General features: G+C 42.6%; 1 protein-coding gene across 3 annotated transcripts; it reads right to left on the bottom strand.

Moving 5' to 3' along the window:
* LOC128490333 (patatin-like phospholipase domain-containing protein 6) lies at positions 1-20766 on the bottom strand. Of its 3 annotated transcripts, XM_053462175.1 has the most exons (35): positions 20694-20766; positions 20334-20372; positions 18772-18871; positions 17693-17748; positions 16940-16974; positions 16694-16828; positions 14647-14806; positions 13342-13422; positions 12446-12574; positions 11865-11945; positions 11619-11706; positions 11449-11541; positions 11056-11165; positions 10772-10864; positions 10444-10521; positions 10027-10229; positions 9265-9396; positions 8397-8520; positions 7446-7559; positions 7236-7308; positions 6989-7099; positions 6837-6900; positions 6504-6672; positions 6238-6420; positions 5886-6004; positions 5357-5513; positions 5091-5207; positions 4926-4995; positions 4115-4231; positions 3150-3298; positions 2597-2749; positions 2132-2248; positions 1861-1954; positions 775-836; positions 1-678 (listed from the first exon to the last, which is right to left on the bottom strand). In XM_053462175.1, the coding sequence occupies exons 2-35, from the start codon at positions 20334-20336 to the stop codon at positions 622-624; spliced, it is 3627 nt and encodes a 1208-aa protein (XP_053318150.1). In that variant the 5' UTR covers positions 20337-20372; positions 20694-20766; the 3' UTR covers positions 1-621. The 3 variants fall into 3 exon arrangements, with proteins under 3 accessions (XP_053318150.1, XP_053318151.1, XP_053318152.1); XM_053462176.1 differs by lacking the exon at positions 20334-20372 and having other exon boundaries at positions 20694-20754; XM_053462177.1 differs by lacking the exons at positions 14647-14806; positions 16940-16974; positions 17693-17748; ... (1 more) ...; positions 20334-20372; positions 20694-20766 and having other exon boundaries at positions 16694-16825.
* Positions 20767-23102: the final 2336 nt, after the last annotated feature.

The following is a 23102-nucleotide window of genomic DNA, read 5'->3' as shown; positions in this document are numbered from 1 at the left end:
ACATTGAACACTCTCGTATTTTAATGATTAAATATAAAACCATGTATAAAAGTAAACAGTCATTAAGCTTGTGCGTGTGGTGACCACGGCATAAGAAATAAAAAGAGGAGATTACTGGAACCCCAAAAACCAAACTCCTGCCTTGGAGTACATCAAGCAATTTAGCCAAGAACCCTCAATGTCAATGAAATATTAGGAATAAGCTGAAGGTGAGATCTTACTCAGTAAATAAGTAGTCCAAAGAAGTTTGCGATACCTTTAACGAGCCAATATTCAGACATCAAGGAACTTCTTGAAAGCTTGTGTGACTTTGCATGTTACTTTATGAACGTTGACCCACTACAAGGTATAACAAAGTATGTTGGACTATTTCCTTTAAAAACAGTTTAGTAAAATCCATTTTCCGGCCTCTAGGTAGGAGAGTTGGTGTTTTGGCCAAACACAACAAACCTACATATATAGAGCCTAAGCGTATGTATTGTTTGGTAAATTATTGTCTACAAGAGCCGGCTGAAATGCAACAAAACGGAACAAGCAGCCTCACGAAATAAATAAGCAATGCCCTTTGGTGTGTGAGGGTTAAGAGAGAGCGTCTTCCGCAGGGTAAGAACGTTTAGGATGTCACCGTTCACCTCCCAGGCCCTGCTCCTTTTGCATTCTTAATGTCTTCTCTTCATCCTGATTGGTGCACAGGAGAAAATGAGACCATAAGTGACCCCAAGTGACATGACTTCTAAATCTCAAAGAGAAAGAGACAGAGTGGGCCCTGCTCACCGTTTCACAGACTCTCTTTCCTTCATCTGGTGTATCTGTGTCTCCACTGCACATGAATTCACCTGAAAAAAGATAGGAACGTGGGAACCTTTGACGTGGCGGTCAAACTATATTTATTTCACCGTCGTGGTCTTTCTCATCTGGCGGCAGCTTGAAGACAGCTTGGCTCAGGAGCATGGAGGTTGGGAAAGTATAAATTCGCACACCCCAATGCTTCCCTATATCTGCTTCAGGGTCTAACAATGAACCCAGTAGGGCTCTACTCAAGCACTTGGAACCAGAGGGGCTTAACAGTTACATTTTATTAAAACAATAGAACTGGCGGAAAATCTTTTCTTTTTTTTTTTCATACCTTTCAACTTTTCAAATGGTCAAAGAGGTACGCCTACAAAAGAGGGACATCGGGGGAAGAAAGCTGGGCAGGGGGATTTGGGTACCAAAAAGGGAACTGTAGCAGATATGAAAGAAAAAAAAAACTATTCTGCTTTATATCTAAAACTTTGCCAGTGAGCTGCAGGATTTTCTCCCAGAATTTATATTGTAATTCTTAGGGGCTTCCAAGAATACTTTCTATGCTCTCTTCTCCCAGTCTTTACCTCGATTCATGTCTTCAAAACATATTTATCAAAAATCATCACTAAACCAGACTGTTTATCAACGTATGGAGGACATAACTGTAGCTAGCGTGGCCACTCAATCAAGACTAGATTTACTTTAAGACTCCAGGGGCAATTATTATTAATAATGATAATAACAATAGCAATCTGAAGAAGAAGTACGTTTGGGTTATGGGCAGGATCGGGAAGGGGATATTACTGATAGGACAGAGGTCTCATAGGAATGGGGGCTTTTTTTCAATCCCCTCTTGCCTCTAGTACCATTCCACCAAAAAAGATGCATAGCGAGTGCTGGGCCAAAAACGTGCAACCTAAAACATGAGGAACCTGAAGATGATTTACTGTTCTGTGAAATCCAACGGCACCTTATTAATGGCAACTTCAAGACAAACAGCAATGGTAAAAGTAACGTTTTGAATTACTTCTTTGATCTTATAGTAGCGTAACCCAACTATCGTTGGTTGCTCACCTTCTTTCTCCCCTGGCAACAATTTGCGACTGGCAGCAGGTTCAATGCGAGAGATCATTTCAGCCAGGTCTGTGAAACCTGGCACCATTCCGGTCTACAAACAAAAACAACAGGCAATGTCACAGTGCCCAGCCATGATGTCATGCACTAATACCAAGGATGTCGCAATTATACAAGACCCATCGGCCCACGTGATTGATAATGCCATGTGATGTCACAGAATAAATCAATGATATCTAGATATTACGTAATCCAATGACGTCAGACTCACATCTCTCTCTTGACACTGGTAAAATTCAGTGGCAGTCCTGTCCTGCAGCATTTTTTCTATGACATCACCACGATGCCATTCAGTAAAAATAAGTTTTCCGTACTCATAGCCCACATCCTGAATGAGAGGTAGTAAAATGTTGGATGATGATGTCACAAGTATGTGTAAAACTTCTTGGGTAGGAGTGTGAATGATGGTTAAAAAGCAGTAACTCAAGACTCAAGTATCAAATGATGGAATAATCTAAAATAAGCCTTAATATAATTCAAAATTGATACACATTAAAGAAAAGATATACTTTTAAAACTATAAAGGACTACTTGACTTGGACATGATAACAGAATGCCAATGAAGAAGAGCATATAACTAGGTGAGTTATAACTAGGAGATGAAGTTAAGATCATCCATCCAGCTCTCCAGGGATTAAGCAATAAACCCACACAACAGAAAAGGACTCAAACTCACGTGAATCTCCTGGAAGCGGTGGAAATCAGTAGTGTTGAATCGTTGGACAGGAGGACTCAGATACTCGCAGTATCCACTGAGCTTCACCTGTTCCAGTTGGCGGACACACGATACATAGGACAAGCGGGACTGCAGCTCAGCCATGTCCGGAACCTAAAGGCCGCGTAGGATGAAAATTACATTTTATTTAAAATATTGCTTAATGAAATTCTACCAACAATGGATATTGATGATATAGTAACCATATCACAAAAGATCTGTAGAACACTAGGATCACTAAGAAAGGTCCTCCTTTAAGTGGAGAACGTCCTACTTGGAAGTAGTGGATGTCCTACTTTTCTAGAAGCTCCTTTTTCTGTGGGGTAGACGTGCATATGTGAAGAAGAAGACAATCTATTCAAGATTCAACTTATTACAGAAGTCATAAACGTAATTAAAAAATCTCCTTCCGAGTTTCTGGCCACAAGACCCCTGCCGGCGTTTCGTAGATCCAACAAGCTTCAAGAAATTATGAAAAACCTAGATTCATTCCTGCTCGTCAAAAACCTCATACCTTGACCTTTTCGCCCCATGGGTTAAATCGTTTGAAAAGCAGCCACCAACCGGACAGACTGTCCCCATAGTTCCAAGTCTCCCATTCTTCCTGCTGCCCAACGTCTATTGTTAACACAGTGCGGGCTCCGAGGGAATGAGCCACGTCGGCTGAGGGTGGTGGGGAAAAAGAGGAGTGAGAAAAGGAGCAGAAGATGAACACAGACAGTCATAGTGTATATGGGAGGCCAAAGTGGAAATATTACATATTGGGGTGTGTATACATATATATAGTATGTCCTGAAGAACGCTGTCTCCATGTTGAAGACCGAAGCGTCGATATGACCTAAACCAGGCATGTCCAAAGTCCGTCCCGAGGGCCAATTGCGGCCAGCGTTCCGGACTGATAAGGCCCCACAGATAAGTTGCCCAAATATAGATCTGTTTTTTTATATATTAAAGGCAGAGTGATTTACCACCTGTTTAGATTCGTCATCCAAGTCACAAAATGAAAAGTATGCCGTTTTAAATAACCCTGGCATAAAATAGTTAATTTGCATTTAATTTTAATGGCTCAAAGAATGTCAGGCAAAATGGTCGGCCCTCGCACATGTTCACTTCATCAAATCTGGCGCTCTTCGAAAAAAGTTTGGACATGCCTGACCTAAACTAATAAACATTTTTGTACTTTAATATGAAGTCCTGCGAGCGCTCCCATTTTCTTCAAGTAAATTCATGGATTAGAGTGCACCATTCCTGGGACATTTTATATATTTATATAAGAGAGAGAGGACAGAACAAAAATACTCGGCAGTGTCTAAGGGAAAATTGAAAAGAGGATGAAAAGGCATAGACAGGGCAGAGAGCATGCCAGGGAAGGTGGCAAACGAGACAACAGAGACAACAGAGACATGGTAACGCGTTCAATCTCTAACAGTGGTGGTAAACGGAGAACTTTAGGGAAAATGTTCATCCAAGCCATCTGACCTGGCAGGTTATTCACGTAACAGCCGTCCAATAAGAGGTGAGAGTCCTGAGGGTCACAGAGAGGTGGCAAATAAGGGGTATAGGAGGCACTGGCTCTGACGTAACGCCACAGGCAGCCTGTAGACAGAAGGACAACGCCGCGTACACGCATTAAGCAGATCTGTCACTTTCCCAATATATTACATTTTCCTGTGCAGTACACTATACAAACAGCTGAAATGTATAAGAATCAAATGTGTATACCATGACAGCCGCCATTGTGACTGTTTTTCATGATTTGCATGATTATTAACCCCTTTGTGACAAAGCCTGCACATGTACGGGCTCACAATGCATGGTTTTTAAAGGGTTTAAGGACAACCCATTGTCCTAAGGGGTTAAATTAGTGCTCCCTTTTCATTACGAGTCCTAATAATAGTCCTATGCTATTCCACAAGCTATTTGTGATGTACTATATAACCCAATGAATAATAAGACTTTAAGTTAATGTAAGAGGCTAAAAGCAGTGCTGGTGACGGCTACCATTAAACAGAGCGAATACATTTTATGGGAGGAAACCATGTTTAAGGTGATTACTAGAAAAACAGTAAATGGTTTAAAGCTGAAGAACGGAAGATTATTAAAAATAATATAACACAGCGTACTTAATATTAGGTATAGCATTCTAGTGGACTAACAGGGTACACAGAAAAAAAACTTAAAACGTACATGATAAATAAACTGTATAATAAAAAGCACACAAATAGAAGGAAAATTAACTGGACTGGCCAAAGGGTTCTTTTGGTATAATACATGTTCCTGGGTCTCCTACCATCCCTATGGATCCGCATGGTGGAAGACGTGATGTCTGTGGTGATGCTGAAATACGGCAACCATAAATCCTGGCAAAGAAAAAGAAAAAAAAAAGAGGATGAAATAACTGAAGCTGTGAAGATTGATTGTGGGCACCTCACAAACTTCCTCCATTGTCACTTACCTGGATTTGTTTCTCCCCAAAGAGGTTTTGCAAAGCGGAATTGAAGGCAGAGCCTGATAAAAGTGAAGCAATGGGGTAGGTGAGGTCCATAGCTGTCCGAAGCAGTGAAGACATCATCTGGAAGGTAACAATATGGGTATTAATGATAATGTTATATGAGAGGGAAACAGTGGAAAACCTGGAATAGAAAAGGGTAAATCTATATAGTAGATATAGCAAAAAAAAATGGAAATCTAATGTTGGAAATTATAGGTGTATTTTCCCACCTTTGCCCATTTGCACGTCCACTCTTTGGTCTGACGGGCGCTCTGTCTATCAGCATACAGACCTCCAACCAATGCACCAATGGATGTTCCGCCAACCATGTCTACCGGGATGCCGGCTTCCTCCAGGGCCTTTATCATTCCAACATGGGAAAAGCCTCTGTAAAGGAAGCAAGGCGATACCGTCACGAAACAGCTCCATCAACTCAGACCGGGAACTGCTGAGATTTCATTACTGATTAGTTGCAATACGAATCAACGCCAATCAGCAACCTAACAATAGGGGAGAGATAACCTAACAGGGAGGAATACCAGGAATTAAGATGGAGGCTCCCATGGCATCTACATAAAGGCGGGAATTCAAGAAAACTGGGAACTTTCTGCCGGCACTAACCATGTAGGTTACTACACATGTATTGTTTACTTTAGTCTGTAAACACCATTACATTGGTTTATTTAGAGAACCGTAAAACGCTGGACATAGTGACAGATCCGCTCCAAATATTAGCCCTCTATTGCACAAGAACATCACCTGGCACCACCTCCTCCTAGAACCAGAGCTATTGTATTTCCGGTCAGAGCGCGCGCGAGCCGCGAGAAATCGCTGTGGCGGTCGGCAGCCTTCTGCAGGACCTTGGTGTACAGCTCGTGCTAATACAGGGGGTGCAGGAAAAGATGGGAGAGGGGAGAATGAAGCAGGCGGGGAACAGGTTATTACAATAAACAAAACTTCAAAATATTCTTGGAATTGGGCACATGAGGTAATTTCTTAAAGTTAAGAGATTTATCTTAAAGAGTATCAAGAAAATATATCTGAAGAAAACTTTAAGAATGAAACTTTATATTTCTGCTATCTCTCCCCCCAAAAAAACTAACATAATTACCATTTTGTGAGGAGGTCTTGGGATAAACACACGCTTTGGCCCTCGGATATGAAAGTGTCCCGAAAGCCATGTCCTCGCCGTAAGCCAGTGCACGGTGCCACGCGGTGGAGGACCATCCATTCGGTGGAGGAGAACCAACTGTTTTAGCGCTCGAATTGGGGACGTTTCCAGGAACTTTTCCAGCTGCAAACGAGGAGAAAACAACGGAGGTCTTGGATACAAGGCATGGAAACATTTCTTTCAGGTGTTCAACAGGATTCATTTACCTCACCCAGAACTGGCTCCTCTTCCCCCAAACCAACAACCAGAATGCAATCTGCCTGCCGGATGCAGCGGACGGTCCACGGTGTTAGACTGGAGTCAGTCTGGTATAGAACCATACGATGGAGGTCTTCTTGTTGGGCCAGCCAACTGGACAGCTGACATTCATGTGTGCTACAGAACAGGAACAGTGAACGTGAGGATGGATATTTTTTGTTTTGTTAAAGGATCTATAATCTGCTATGGCTATGTATAAGAATGCCCCCTTTGTATAAACCAATAACTCATAATGGCTGAGAAGCAAAGGTATTAAATGGGTGACCGACCACGATACACACCTTTCCAAGGCATATGATCCAAGCCGTGTCCTGATGATGTCACTTGTAAGAACTAATGTCGGACCTGTGAGATGCAGATGGTTAATACTTCTCCCCATTAGCCTTTAAAGAGTCATTCAATTCTTTAGTCACCAGCCAACCGGGCAACATACCGAGGGCATCTAGCGCATGTTTGAGCTCCAGGGTGAAAGCAGTGAGGGGTACTTCATTACTGCAGGGTAAGACACAGACCGTGCAAAGATTACTAGTAAGATTACCAGGATCTAAAAGAGAAAACATAAGCAATATGCATGTCAGCGATTAAACACCATGTATTAGGATTAAATAAACTAAAAATCCCAAGCCCATTTGTGATCCTCAATGCCTGAGGACCCTTGTCCCATTTAGAGAAACGTTTACCTGCATTGTCTTCTGATTGCTGAAGGTTTCCGAGGATTTTCTGGCTTAAAATATGAATCAGTCTTGTTACCACCTAGAAGAGAGAGAGAGAGAGCGTGTCGTTGGGATACAAGCAATTATAAGAGAACCTTCACTTATTGCATATATACTTTTAAAATGCAAGGAAACGAGTATTCTTATCATCCAAACTAAAGCTAGAAAAGATGCTACCTGTGGGTATCTCCTCTTGATGTAAGACAAGGCCCCATCCGGTACTTTCGCCAGTTCAGAGTCTCGCACCGCATAGACAGACTTGGCTCTCGGTCTGTGGGTTAAAGCTTCCACCTTTAGGACAAAAAAAAAAAACGTTAAGGGTCTGGGAATAAAGACCACTCAAAGTACGTGAGAAGAAGCCATGGCCACTGGAAGCACTGTGGACTAGAAGAGTGGATAGGTGAGAAAAGAGAGATAAAGGAAACTACAAAGGGAACGTATTCTGAATTTTACCATTTTCATTAAATGAAGCATTAGAAACACCTTTGTTGAATGCCTAAAACCTTCCCATCTAGTTGAAATTTTGCCGTATTCATAATTTTGTTCTGGGAACCTGTATTTGTTATGTTCAAAGCATTAGGAAGTGGCCCAGCTAACTCTTTCTGTAATTTCAAACTAGAGGGTCAGAGGTTTAAAAGGTAATGTAAGGAAGTTTTACTTTACTGAGAGGGTGGCAGATAACTGGAGCAGCCTCCCAGCAGATGCAGCAGAGGCTAATACTGAGTGTTTTTTAACCCCTTAAGGACAATGGGCGGTCCCTAAACCCATTGAAAACAATGCATTTTGAGCCCGTACATGTACAGGCTTTGTCATTAAGGGGTTAAATATGCATGACATGGGCAAGGACTGCTTACGGTCTGAGTCTCTACATCAGGAAAAATGGGCAGACTAGAAAGGCTGAATCCGCTATGAAATTCTATGTAGCCATAGGAACTAAAAAGGCTTCTTTAAAGTTTTTATGTGTTGTCTTTATATGAAAGAATAAAATGTCAGATCTGCTACGGTTTATTTGCTTAACATACCAGAGAGTCCCAAAAAGGTTCTGTTGTAGTGGAACAGCACCTCGACGGGTGGTGAGAATGAGGTATTTGGACCTCGTGCGGAGAAGTTTACAAAAAAATATCTCACCATTCCAATCAGCTGTCCGCGGCCATACTCCCCCACCACAGACTTCTTCCCATCCGGGTGCTCGATCACGGAACGGAGGCGCCCGTTTAGAGTGATGTAGGTGCAGTCAGAAGGGTCTCCCATCCTGCGAAAGAGAAACAAATACCATGAAAAGAAACGAGGGGAGAAAAAGATTCAGTAGAGGCGGATTAAATGACTTAATGACCTTACGATACAGTGTTCACAAGTGTTTGGGATTGACACCTTATGTATACATTATAGTGATGTAAAGAGAACTTGTCAGCCACAAACTATGATGACAAGTATTGGATTGTGCTGGTGACATCACTTAAAAACCAGAATTGTGAGAACGCGCAGCCGTGCCAGCAGCCATACCGGGTCACATTTATCTCTACGCTTTAACTATCTGATGAGGATAATAACTAAAATATTTCATGTATTAGAAGTGACATTTTGCACGCTGTATAGTTGGCATTTCACTTTACTTAAAATTTCCTACAGTTAGGGGAAAAATCTAAATAATAATTGGCAGCATATTGTGGCGCTCGGCAGTGAAGACGGAGGACGGTGGGGGCAGCACCCAAAGAATACCCCACTGAAGAGCGTGAATAAAAGAATCATAATGAGTGAAGAGCGAGAGCAGCTTTTTATCTGACTTCAATGGTAGCCCCATCTATAAGCATAGTGCAGGGGCGTCCAACCTGCGGCCCTCCAGCTGCTGCAGCACTACATCTCCCATCCTCCTCATGCTGAAAAAGCATTATGGGAGATGTAGTCCTGTAGCAGCTGGAGGGCCGCAGGTTGGACGCCCCTGGCATAGTGCATGAGTCTGGCTGCAGGTCTCCCCGTTCACGCCATTAATTCTCACCTATAGAGTTCTTTCCCGGCCTCCACTCCAATCCAGTCTATTGAGAAATCCACCTGACGCACAAAGGGAGAAACGCGCCGGGCCACCGAATGAGCCACGGAAAGCAGGACATGAGGATGCGAGCGCAGGATCCTGCGATAAACAGAAAAATAAGAAAGGAAGAAAATTAATATTACTGTGTACTACAATAAATTACATTTCTCTCCGCCGGGCTTTGTGTTCAAGGAACATGTAATCCAAGAGATTCACTTTGTTTACCAGGAACTATGGGTAGTTTTAATTACAAAAGGGATTCAATAAGTGGATAGATCTCACAAGAAACAATTATATTCAAACTAAGGAGCTCAAAATATGTTTGTTTTTTTTAAAATGATAGATTGGAATAAATCTGTGTGATTCGTGCAGTTCTCTTCTCTCAGTCGTCAGATAATGATCTCACAGGTCAGGGGCGTCCAACCTGCGGCCCTCCAGCGGCTGCATCTCCCATCCTCCCCAGCCAGCCCCTTAGCTGAAAAAGCATTATGGGAGATGTAGTCCTGCAGCAGCTGGAGGGCCACAGGTTGGACGCCCCTGTCGTAGGTCAAAAGGCACCTTAATCTACTTCTACTGCAGTGCCGCCTATACTCCACCAACTGCTGTCATCTACCATTATTTGTATATTGGGAATCCCAGATTTAATGCACAAAAAAGCAAGAATCAGACAAAAATAAACAACACAGAACAAAGAAAGCTAAGGAGAGTGTACATTGGAGCGGCACTCACTGGTAGAAATGAGTACGACTCAGACACAGAAACGAGCTGTCTCTCACAGCTTTCATGGTGAAGATCAAAGGTTCTCCGGTTAGAACCGTAAGCTGCCCGATCATCTCGCCGGGACAAGTTTCGAAGATACAGAAGTCCTGGCGGCCACTGACGCCCTGATAAACATGGACACAGCCAGACAGCAAGAGGTGCAGACCTACTCCCTGAGGACACGAGAGAGCGAAACGGAGTGTTGAGAAGAAATGGAAACTGAGCGTGACTACAAAATTAACCAAGGATAGAAAGGGGAGGGAGACAGCGGCTGGATAACGGTACAAAGATAAGAATAGCTAAAGCCGAAGAAGAAGGACGGGGAGTAAGAAGTCCAAAAGCTTTAAATGATCACACACAACAGACACATCCTTTACGCTTCATCACCTGTTCACCTTGCCTGGCAATGACAGTATCAGCCTTCACATGATGGAGAGACACCTTGTGATCGAGCAGGGATACATCCTACGAGAGACACAGAGAGCATGGAACACACAAGAAAGAGAGAGAACATGGATGAAGGGAAAAGCAGACAATATGGATATAGATCTGTCAATGACTGGAATGAGTAGCTCCTCGGGTTGCAGACAGACATTGAACATCTTGCTCTGAGTACCCAACCATTGTCAAGAATTAATAAATAAAAAGGACAGACTACGTTGGCCAATTGGTTCGCTTCTACAAAGAAATAACAACCGATCCCCGCATTTCTGACCTCAAGGTCCATCAGACCGGCCATCTGTTTCTTTCCGGTTTCTATTAATTTAGTTATCCTCTCCTGGGTGTCTTCTGGATCCAGAGAATCAAGCTGTAAAAATCCAGAAAATGACTTAGAACCAATGGGCTAACCATCTGCAGCCACCGTCCTCACTGCTGAGCGCCAACGCTGGGTACAGCCCATTGAGCAGCGGCACAGTTGGGATCCTGATCGCCCCTTGGACCTGTCACCCAAGGCCTATACCAGTATACGCCACTGTGTCCAATCAAAAGGCCTCTTACCATAGGTGAACAGTGTGTGAGAGTTTCTTTTCCTTTACTAGAGAAAGGACCATGAGTCTGCTTTAACTCACAATCCAGAGAGCGCCAGAACCCAGAAGATGACATAGTTCCTATAAAATGATAGAAAAAAAAAATCACTGACCCTTTACAGAGGATGTAACATTACAACGCTAGCTTCTTCTAAGCCAAAGAAAGGTGAAATATAGAAAACATGTAGAGGAGAGACCTCCATATTAGAACAGGCAAATATTTCTAGTTCATGAATGGAAGAAAGAATGAATTTTTACCATAAAGAATGGTGGATATACAGCCCTCACTAGCGCCCGTCACTTAAAAAGATATGACCATCTGGATCTTTGCACAACATGTCCACATTATTTAAATGGCATTCACCTGGCACCGCCAAAGATGCAGATCTGCAGCGTCCTAAGGGTGGAGCTCTCTTGTGTTTTTGTGGTGGGGACTTAGAAGACTTATCTGTGCTGCCTGGAGAAGAAATAATGATTCTTAATAAATACAGAAAGTCTTCCAGATGAAGATAGCTGTAGTAGGTACGATCTCACCTTCGTCATGTGTTTTGCTTCTTGAAAGCGGTGGCCGCCGAGAGCAGACAGACTTAGACTGAGATGGATGAGACTCATCCTGAGGGGCCTTCAAGGAGAAACAGAGATAACGTGAAATATCCTATTCAGAATATTATAAATGCTTCTAAAAAGTTTCTTATATATAGCTTGGTTACTTTCATTGAATCTCCAAACCCCACAATTCCTTTGGTTTAGTGTCAGAAAGGGAGAAACATTGGATCTTACATGTTGGAAGAGCTCAATGGTGAGACCCAGATAGTGGTGTAGAGCAAGGAAGGTGACCCTCTGCAGGCGAATTGCTATGATCTGCACAGAAAAAAGAGAATTTGGTCGATTACCATTATTTCTGTGTAAAAAGTAGATTTGAAAGTGCACATCCCCAAAATCACTGGATATTTAAGCAATTGTGTATGTATTATGAGTGCCAGGGCTGTAATGTTGCTATTAATTTAAATCCACATCTACGTAACACAATACTAGAATGAAGTCAATGTCAGATCTACCTATGACCATTTGCACACATCCATGGTGGGTCATTTTTCTAGTATCTAAGAAAAATTAGAAAACAAAATCTATATTTGCATGTCAGTGTTCTAAAACAAAACTGTTAGCAATACAAAAAAAATCCATGGTGGTTTGTATGTCAAGAAGCCACAAAACATACTTACCAGCCGGTACAAGAACGTAATAGATTGGAATAAGCAATATGTGGTGGTGCTGTATGGTGTATGGTGTATGGTGTATGATGTATGGAATGAAAGCCTATAGCAAACGTAGCTAAACAGATTCCATTTATGCCTACGTACCTGCACCGTCCGTACCAGGCTCTGGGGGTGACTCTTAAATATGGAACAGAAAGCCTCAACGGGAAGACGTAGTAAGGTACTCTTCTCTACAGCCTGTGCCGTTACTGTACGGTATGGCCGCTGGTGACCCTAAGAGAGGAAAGTAAAAGTTGAATACCACGTTGTCTTTCTAGGAATCAGTGATGGAAACATGGAGACTCTGGTATCCCCGCCTAGGGGTCTCCATCTCGATACAGGAGTCAGAAGGGGGTAAAGCCATCCTAGAAGGGACAGGGTTAGCTGAACCTGGGGGCTGGATCGGTAAGGTATTGGGTTGAGATAGATGTCACTTGACCCTCACCTGGGGATGACAGGAGGCTTGGTAATTGGCTGTGACACCCAGAGTCACAGATCTAGAAAGTTCCCACATCTTATATTACATCATCCTATCCAAAATGTTCCTTTGTTCCACATGAAGGCAAACCCCCATCTTAAACTATTGATCATTTGGCTCAGTTTGAAAAAGCAGGATGATGAAAGCCATCCCTCGCCACTGCATTGTACTAAATACAGATAGCTTCAAGAAAAGATGGATGACTTTAAAGCCTTTCCTAGGTTTTCCTTCCCAGGCCACCTCTTGACTTTTCCCGATGGACCTGACTTCACTTTATTATTTTACTGGCCACTTTGTATCTTTCTTCCATCATCCTCTGCTCCTCACTGTATGTTGCAGCTTGGGGCTTTGTGCCAATAGGGGGCGCCAACATTACATTTTCTGCTAAGAAATTAAATGAATGAGGGAGGCGTTAAACGCTGTTTCATGACTAGGGCGCTGGAGACCATTGGACCTGCCCTGGAGAGCAGTCCCCACTACCTTAACGTTACGCTACGGCTTAATTAAGGAAAAGTCCATTCACCGTCAGCACGTCCAGGATACTGAGGAGACTGTGCACGTTATCGCCTGGACCCACCGATTTCATGTAATGCCGGGTGCCATCCTAAGAACAGGACAGAGAGATTTCATGTCATACCAGCCAATTCCCATATCATATCACGAAGCACATGTGCCTGCAAGATTCGTGCTTTCTGCAAATTTAGGCTGACTGTCATTAATAGTAGGCCATGTTTATTTAGTGCAAATCTGGAGCAAAGCGTGAATGCGGAAAAACCATAATTCACTAGTTTCCATAGTGACTGCTCCACTTTTAGAACTCAGTCCAAGGATATATAAAGGATATATAGATAGATAGATAGATAGATAGATAGATAGATAGATAGATAGATAGATAGATAGATAGATGGCCCAGGGTGTACCGAATTCATATTACTATAGAGGTATCGTTTCCATACATAGGAGTGGGCAAAGCCAAAACAATAAAGATTTTCTATACATAAGGATACTAAGACAGAAGCAATCAACTTCCCTACCGCAGAGTGCCAAGCCAAGAGCAATCAACTTCCCTACCATAGACTGCCAAGACAAGAGCAATCAATTTCCCTACTGCATAGTTCCAGGACACATATAATTTTTACATATTGCTGACCAGCCCAGATAAAATGCTGCCCTGCATTATGTGGGATGTATAGACTCATGGAGTGGAACCAATGAGTTAGATATACATCCCCCATACTGCAGGGCCCCAATTTATCTGGGCTGGTCAGCAATATGTGAAAAGTATGTGTCCTGGAAAACATGGCTGATGTGGTCACCCTATCAGAGATAGTTCAGTCACTCGAATAAATGATAAACTTACAACCATAACTGAAGGAACGGGTATGGTATGAGTTCCGCTTTAAATCATGCCACATGTATATCAAAAATAGGAGAGCATTAGATAGAGTATTAAACAGTGTCCCGGTTTAAAAATCGCCTTGGAATCTATGTCTTTTCCCAAAGGTCCTCGTCCTACGTCTGCAGGTTTTTCCCCGTTTTGGCCCAAGAGATTGGACTCGGGACGCTAACTGCAGTCGTCAAATTAGATGGGTGGAGGGCAGATATTGTGTTCGCTGCAGCGATTCTATATGCTATTCCTTATTTTCTTTTCTTATATTTTGTAACATTTCAAATATTTTCATATTGAAAAAAGTGGAAAAACCTAATTTTTTGGTAAAAACCCCAAAAAAACAAATATGAAGGAAAAAAATATATTAAGAAAATGAATACACAAAAACATGAAAAAGAGAGAATACATATAAAGAAAAAGAAATCGATAAGGTCTCACGGGATCGGTCAGTGACAGCTCCACTCTCCCCTCCAGGACAATGTAAATGCTGGAGTCCGGCTGCCCGGGGCAGAAAACCAGCGATCCCGGGCTGTAATGCTCGTACACCACGTGCTGGCACAGCGCAAGGAAAATAGGTCTCTCAAAATGACCCAGCACTCTGAGAAAGACGGGGAATAAGAGGGGAGACACAGAGAGAGGTGTGATGGTGCTGGTTCGGTGGTGGTGATGGTAACATGATAAGACACACAAGCAAAAAAAAACAAAGAAAACATTACAGTGTAGAGATACATGGAAGGACGATCACAAATGATGATGTAGTGTGACCTTAAGTCAGTCCTAGACCAAATCACAATTCTTACCCCATTTTTTCCCCTTTTCTGCTTTGTTTTGCTGTTTTATCTAAACCTTAATGCAAATCTTATAGCTCTAGAACATTGTGATACCATCACAGCCAGCAAACATTCTGAGCTCCTTAGAAAAAGAGAGGCATTAGGGTAGGAAAAGGGGTTTTAGGTCCCAATAGGGCGATCAATCCGGGGCTTGTGGCCCTAGAAGGAATATGCTACTGCCCCCACCCCGACCCTGCCTAAGCTAATAATAAAGACAGTGGGATATGGTACAGATATGATAAATTATAGCATAATAATGGCATTAGGTGGAACTCGGAAAACCTGTTTGGGTCGAGCACAGAGAATGGTTATGTATCGGAGGAGAGCGACAGCTCAAAGTATGGCAAGGATAGAAGCTGAATGAAGCGGCAGAAATAAACCGAACAAAACAGAGAAAAAATATGGGGGGTTAAAGAAAAACGGATATAACTGCTACTTTATTTCATTTCAATTCTAGTGGAAGGGTTTGGACATGTAAGAGGTTCTAATTAAATATACTAAAACCTAGAACACTAAACCTACTATACTAACCATGAACCGGGTACATTATGTGCATCATGACATTTTTTTTTGCCCTACTCAACAATCCAATTTATTAAAAATTCCATTTATTTGGGTGTTGGTATGGAGGTGCCACCTATAAGCCGAAATGTATATTTAATAACCTATCAATCCTGAACTAAAATCGTTTGTAAGCGACTTGGCACCATAAGGATCTGCCTAGGATGACATCATGAAGGAAGTTAAGAAGAGCCCAAGCAAACATAGAATTAGCATCACTACATAAATGTCCTCCTAATACATTACACATGATTAATAATTATCGTGGATCTCATTAGTATCTATTATATAAAACACTTTTATTATATAACAAAAAATTATGTAAAGGTCACATTTATCAGGTTTGGCAAACAGCGCATCTCTCCTACTTTCAGGAGCTCATCACGGCTGAATATGGAGAGCAACCGGTTCCTCTCAAAGAACTTACTGGCTTTGAGTTTGTGGTCCCTGCCATCTCAAAACCAGAGTCTCCAGTAAAGCAAACAAGAACCTGGTTCTGCTGGACTTGGCGTCACTTGAGTCAACGTTCTTTTCCATTTTGCTTGAGTGGCCCAATTTTTGGTTCTCCCGGCCGAATGCACCTCAAACACACCATTATTAAATATTTTTTTTGCTTCACCTATTCCAGCAGCACAAAGTAGAGGACATATGGCCAACCCTTGGCTCTAGAGTTATCATTGAATTTCATCTCTGATGATCGCTGGAACCAAGCCCGAGAAGTAGAGAACTAAATGTTGGTAAATTCTCATCTGTTTGCATTATAGAACAATTTACATTTTTGCACGGATCACCAACGTATACTCTTACTGTAGATTCCCAATTATTTTATTCCCAAGTAGAATGCAAACAAATGTAAGGATAAGGGCATAAACCAGTGGTTCTCAACCTTCCTAATGCCGCGACCCATTAATACAGTTCCTCATGTTGTGGTGACCCCCAACCATAAAATTATGCAATTATATATTGTGAGGTATGTGTTTTCCGATGGTCTTAGACGACCCCTGGGAAAGGGTCGTTCGACCCCCAAAGGGGCCGCGACCCACAGGTTGAGAACCGCTGGCATAAACAGAAGGGCAGAAGCAGAACGAGCTCACCTTATACTCTTTAACATGTACAAGACCTCAGGGGGCAGCGTGGATGCGATCGGCTCCTTTGGGGGGCTGAGGAGTGGAGCACGTGGAGGATCCACGGGATGCAAGGGAGGAGACTCCCAACGTCCTCTCCGACCCCTGGGAGACGGGTTTCATGTTTATTAACACACTTTACCTTATTCCATTAGCTCTTTTTAACCAGCCTCCATTTATTTTATTTTTTTTTAACCCAAATATATTTCTGCTCACCTCTTTTTCGTACACAAAATCTTCCGCTTCTTTGGCTGAAAACAAATGGAAAGATGATGACCCTTTCTGCCTGTTACCAGAGACATAAAACATGCCAACAGCTGCCGGCACAACAAACGAGCGCAAGCTCACAAGAGCCGATGCACAGCGCATTTCACTGATCAGAAGGGAAAAAGTCTTCGATGATGGCCTCCAAAATAAATTAGAGATCATTACGGTCCGTCCTCCTGATCCTCTACACAATGGTTTTAATTGGTTTTGACGCTTTATTTATAGATTCTGGAGCGCTATTACAATAGGGGAAAATTACAGTGAAAATTAGCATTCAGTTTTAAGTTAGAAATATGTAAACCTGACAATAACATCAGCGCACTGGTAAAGAAGAGGGCCCTGCTCTTGTGAGCTTACAATCTATCAAGCAATGCTGGAATTTCAAGTCCTTTAGGTGGATGAACTTCTTCCTCCTCCAACAAATCAGTAGGCGCTGGTCCGTTTCTTGGGGGGCATTTTTTAATAATATTTATTATATGTATAGTTTTTAATATATATTTTTAAAATGCACATATTTCATACAGACTAAAGAAGCATACCTTTATGGCCGGTAAAACGGTGATAAATCTATGTGAACACTGCAAATGCACAGACAGGCGTCAACACATGCAAGCTGTGTGTATATTTTATAAATTGATATCATTTATAAAATCCGCACAGAGCTTTGATCACACAGACTGCACGAGATACACAAACTGTCACCTTTCCACGGATCTTCGGAACTTGAAGCCGCTGGGGTTCTTCTGGTAACGGGGATTCTGCGAGTGATAAACAAAGAAGCCCCTTTAGGGCAAGTAGCAAGCACAGGCACGGGGGTAAAGCTGCAAACTGGGCCCAAATTACTTGATGGGGGCAAAACTGCCTGTACCCACCTCCTGGTCATCTAGAACCTCCATGGGTCATTGTTGCAGAGGAGCACAGCCTTTGATAGAACCTACAGTTCTAGGTTCTGTCTCCTGCTGGGGTAGCACCTATCAATGTTTATCATTATATAGGGGCAGAAAGGTGAGAGGTAAATCAGAGGTAAGGATTCAATATTGGCCAATTCAGCTAATTGAAGATTCCCAAATAGACCACAAGGGGGCGCTGTGACAGCAATTATATATACTGTATAATAAGTGGTTTAAAAAGTGATCTTTTGGGGTGTTACCTAGAAAACACAGATGTTTATGCTTCAAACAAAACATGGACATTTTATTTTATGTCATCATCTCTAATGCAGTTTTTATATGGTTTAATTTGGATCATTCAGTCCTCTCTCAGGCTCTCAATAGAACTCCCTGATCTCGGGAAGTCAGAACCAAGACAGGATGGACCTACACAGCTTTAAGTAGAATTACACGTATTTCGTTACCGACACTGGGCATCTTGAGTTATATGGTACATATAAGGTATATTTAGCGCAGTGAAATGCAAATTGTAGAATTTTGGAAATGTGATCTATTTTACCCTATAAAGCCGGAGGCAGCAAGTACTAAACGTTTCGTATTAATTCTCTGTTGTTACATGGATTTCATATGTTTTCCTGAATCAAACATTTTAGTCCCATCTTGATGACGGGCAAGGTTCCAAAGAACTACATAACGATGTAACGTGCCTTATGGTGCGAGTGTAAATCCAGGAGTATATTGTGTGCAATCGTCATGGTTCGGTACAGAACTTTCTTCTCAGTTGGGAGACAGAAATCGGGTGGACCTCCGGGTTCTACCTGCCGAGCGGAGTCTAATATGTAGGGCCTGCCCTGGACACAGGTGAAAGATGGACTACTGAATGGGACTCACCCGTCTGCCTCCCTTGAAACGTGTACAGGATTAATGACATGGTGCAGACTCCAGCCACAAAGAGCCCGGCCCCTAGAATATAACTCATGGCGGGTTCATCCTGCGGAAGGAAAAGGGAAAGTTTGGGAGAACACAGGTCATAACCCTCTCATTTACCCCAATGAGCTCAGCTGACAGCCCCGGTGGGTTATCTGTTATATAGAATTTGACAGCCGATAAGAACCATTCGGCCCATCTTGTCCACCCATTGTTCCTGATGTCAGTCCTTTAACTCGTCTTAGATTCAGGATAGCGTTGTGTCTACCCCCCCCCCCCCCCCGAATGTTTAAATTCCCCATCTGTATTCCAAGTGTAGATTCTTCATTGCCGTTTGGGGCAGTGGTGGGAATAGTGAAGTCCCAGAGATAAACACTCCAATCTATCTCACTGTAATGGCTGGGTCAGCATTGCTGAGGAACACAGCCTCTGATAGAACCTGCTGGGGTAGCACCTATCAAGGCGTTTCTTTATATTTTCTAGGGAATCTTGGGCTTCCTCCGGTGAGGCAGAACCATGAGAGATCACCAGACACCGAGGCACAACCAGACACCGAGGCACAACCAGACACCGAGGCACAACCAGACACCGAGGCACAACCAGACACCGAGGCACAACCATGAGAGATCACCAGACACCGAGGCACAACCATGAGAGATCACCAGACACAGAGACAGAACCATGAGAGATCACCAGACACCGAGTATGTCCGCCTGCGCTTTCTATTAACCTCCAGAGAACTCCCCTTATTACGGTTTCTTTGATGTTCTATAATAACTTCAACAAGCCAGCTGACGGCAGTTGTTATTCTTTGCTTCGAAATGGAAAACGTCATAAGGTGGATAAGACAATGCAAAGAGACCATGCAAAGCATTTCACACAAACACTAGAGTTGTCAGCAATGTACAGGTATACTATTAGTATGTGTAAGGGTGTGAAAGAAAGCATGTATGTGTGTATATATGAGTGTATATGTGTTGGCGTGATTGTGTAAGTCTGGGAAAAGGGGGAGATGAGGAGAAAGGTGAGGGATATCAAAAGTGGAGAACATAGGGGGGGAGGTGAACTCAGATGAGAGATAAAGAGAAACGGAAGTAAAAAGAGAAGTGATAATGGGGAAGAGATAAACAGATAGGAAGAGATAGAAAGATATAGGAGAAAGAGGGAGGAAGATAATGAGAAGGGGAGAGATAATGCGAAGAGGGAGAGATAATGAGAAGGGGGAGAGATAATGAGAAGGGGGAGAGATAGTGAGAAGGGGGAGAGATAGTGAGAAGGGGGAGAGATAGTGAGAAGGGGGAGAGATAACGAGAAAGGGGATGATCAAGAGGAGACCTTATACTCTGAGAGAAGACTATTGTGGGTGCAAAGTGAGTGCAGAGTACCTCCTGTATATGTAAATATGTTCAGTGTCAGCACGGCGTCCATTCCTAAAGCGGACTCCGCTGCTGTTTAACCATCTGTGGGCACTCGCCCGGATCTCTTAGAGACCTAGCAAAGCCCCTGCATCGCAGTAAAGTCCTTACCATTGCCAACCCATCCAGGCTTCTGTTATGTTGCGGCTTCTGCACAGGTAAGGAGACACCATGTTACTTCAACAAACGACAAAGTGTGCTAAATCCCCCATACTGTGACAGGCAACTCATCCTGTGAGTGCTTACAACTCCCATCAGGCTCAGGCAGCTGGAGTTCCAAACTGCTTGTGTCTATCCACATACTCTAAACAGCTCAACACCATCCCTCAAAGCCCGGCACTCTTTTTAATTTGTGTTATCCCTCCATGGAGGACTTCTGAACACGTGATCATTGCTATTACTATTAGATGATAACGCGCAGCTCTTCTATCCTCCCCCGCAGAGCACAGCAGCTGACTTTCCTCCCATTACCTGTAGCCGGGGTTACGTTTCACCTTTGTCCTCACTTGCTCGACCTTCTCTTCACCTGTTATCACGCTCCAGCGCACGGCGATGCCGTCATCAGTGGGCGATGACCACCGGTTTCCAGCCATGTTGAAAGCGGAAAGCTCACGAGGAACGCCATCTTGCTGCACCCGACCATCCGCAGTGCATTCCTTCCGTCAGCGAGCTCTGGCGGCCATCTTACTACACCCAGACCCAACTATGTGCTGTGATTTCTGTGTAGATCTGAGTGTGGAAAGTTGCAGTAATCGATGTCAACTCATTTAAAATAAACGCCAAGTTAACCTCTCACTATAGAATATGATTTCATAAATAATAATCATTTATGTCTTTATAATAAAGATTCTAATGATTAACCATTTACATGCACAGAACTAATCACTTGTTATACGCTGCTAAAGTGTTATTTGCCAGTGCTATGTACCCATCCTTTATTTATGGATTCAATTACTTTACACTGATCGCATTTTATACATGCGTTCTATATATATATATACCAGAAACAGTGATGTCTGCATGTTTGCATTATAACATGAAAGCGTCACTTCTCCCACAAGAGCGCTCCTGTTACGTCCTATTGTCCTGTGTATGTACGTTACACGCACATACAAGGAGATTTCTAGCGGTATCATAATTGCAAAAGGGTTTCTAGTACTCAATTTGCCTTTTAAAACATATATATATATATATATATATATATATATATATATATATATATATATATATATAATACAGTCACTGGCCACTTTATTAGGTCCACCTGTTCAATTGCTTGTTAACACAAACAGGTAATCAGCCAATCACATGGCAGCAACTCAATGCATTTAGACATGTAGACGTGGTAGAGACAGCATGCTGTTCCAGCAGCCTCAGAATGGGGAAGAAAGGTGATTTGAGTGATTTTGAGCGTGGCATGGTGGTTGTTGGTGTCAGACGGGCTGGTCTGAGTATTTCAGAAACTGCTGATCTACTGGGATTTTCACGCACAACCATCTCTAGGGTTTACAGAGAACGATCCCGAAAAAGAGAAAATATCCAGTGAGGTTGTGTGGCGAAAATGCCTTGTTGATGAATGGGCAGACTGGTTTGAGGTGAAAGAAAATAACTCAAATAACCACTCGTTACATCCAAAAGTATGTAGAATACCATCTCTGATCGCACAACACTCCGAACCTTGAAGCAGATGGGCTACAGCAGCAGAAGAGTACACCGGGTGCCGCTCCTGTCAGCTAAGAACAGGGAACCGAGGCTACAATTCACACAGAATCACCAAAATTGGACAATGGAAGACTGGAAGAACGTCGCCTGGTCTGATGAGTCTCGATTCCAGCTGCAACATTCAGATGGCAGGGTCAGACTTTGGCGGTTCAGGCTGTTGGTGGTGTAATGGTGTGGGGGACATTTTCTTGGCACACATTGGGCCCCTTAGTACCAATTGAGCATTGTTTAACCCCTTCGTGACAATGGCCGTTTTAACATTTCTGCGCTGCTCGTGTTTAGCTGTCATTTTCTTCTTTCCCGTTTACTGAACCCACACACATTATATATTGTTTTTTTTCAGGACAAGAAGGGCTTTCTTTAGATGACATTGTTTTGATTGTATCGTATTATTTACTATTAAAAAAAGTATAAAATATGGTGAAACATTTAGAAAAAAATGACTGTTTCTAACTTTTAGTTGAAAAATCTTTTACTCATCTATAAAAGGTAATAAAAAAACCTGCTAAATAGAGTCTACTATTTGTCCTGAGTTTAGAAATACCCAATGTTTTTATGTTTTTTTCTGCTTTTTTCTACACATTATGGGGCAATAAGTACAGGTAGCGTTTTGCTATTTCAAAGCCATTTTCCAAATCTGGTAATTCTTCCCCCCATGTGCCATTTCGGGTATCTTTGAAGCCGGCTAATGCAATTTACCCCATCAAGTCATATATTTTTGAAAACTAGACAGCCCAGGGTATTCCAAATGCTAGTATTTTAACCCTTTCCAAGCACTTATTCTACCATCAGCCTTTGTCAAACTTTATGGTAGTAATTTTTTTGCATTTGTTTTGTCACACACATTTTAGTTCAGGTATGAATAAACAGGTTCTCGTATATGTCACTATCATAAAACACCTCAATATGTGTTCAGCAACATCTCCTGAGCGCAGTGATACCCCACATGAATGATTTCGCCTGGCTGTTTGGGGGCAAAAGGGCCACATTTGGGGCATGCGCATTTTTCAATGTTGAACTTTGGCATTTGGGGATCCACTGCCCATGCCCTATTTGGTACATCTTTGAGCCGGGCCATTTCAGTGTGCCCAACAAAACCATATATTTTTGAAAACTACACACCACAGTGTATTTTAAATGCTAGTATTTTAACTCTTT

This window comes from Spea bombifrons, chromosome 4 (assembly GCF_027358695.1).
Source record: "Spea bombifrons isolate aSpeBom1 chromosome 4, aSpeBom1.2.pri, whole genome shotgun sequence".
NCBI lineage: Eukaryota > Metazoa > Chordata > Amphibia > Anura > Pelobatidae > Spea > Spea bombifrons.
The sequence above is the reverse complement of the archived record's forward strand: the minus strand, read 5'-3'. Positions and strand labels throughout refer to the sequence as shown.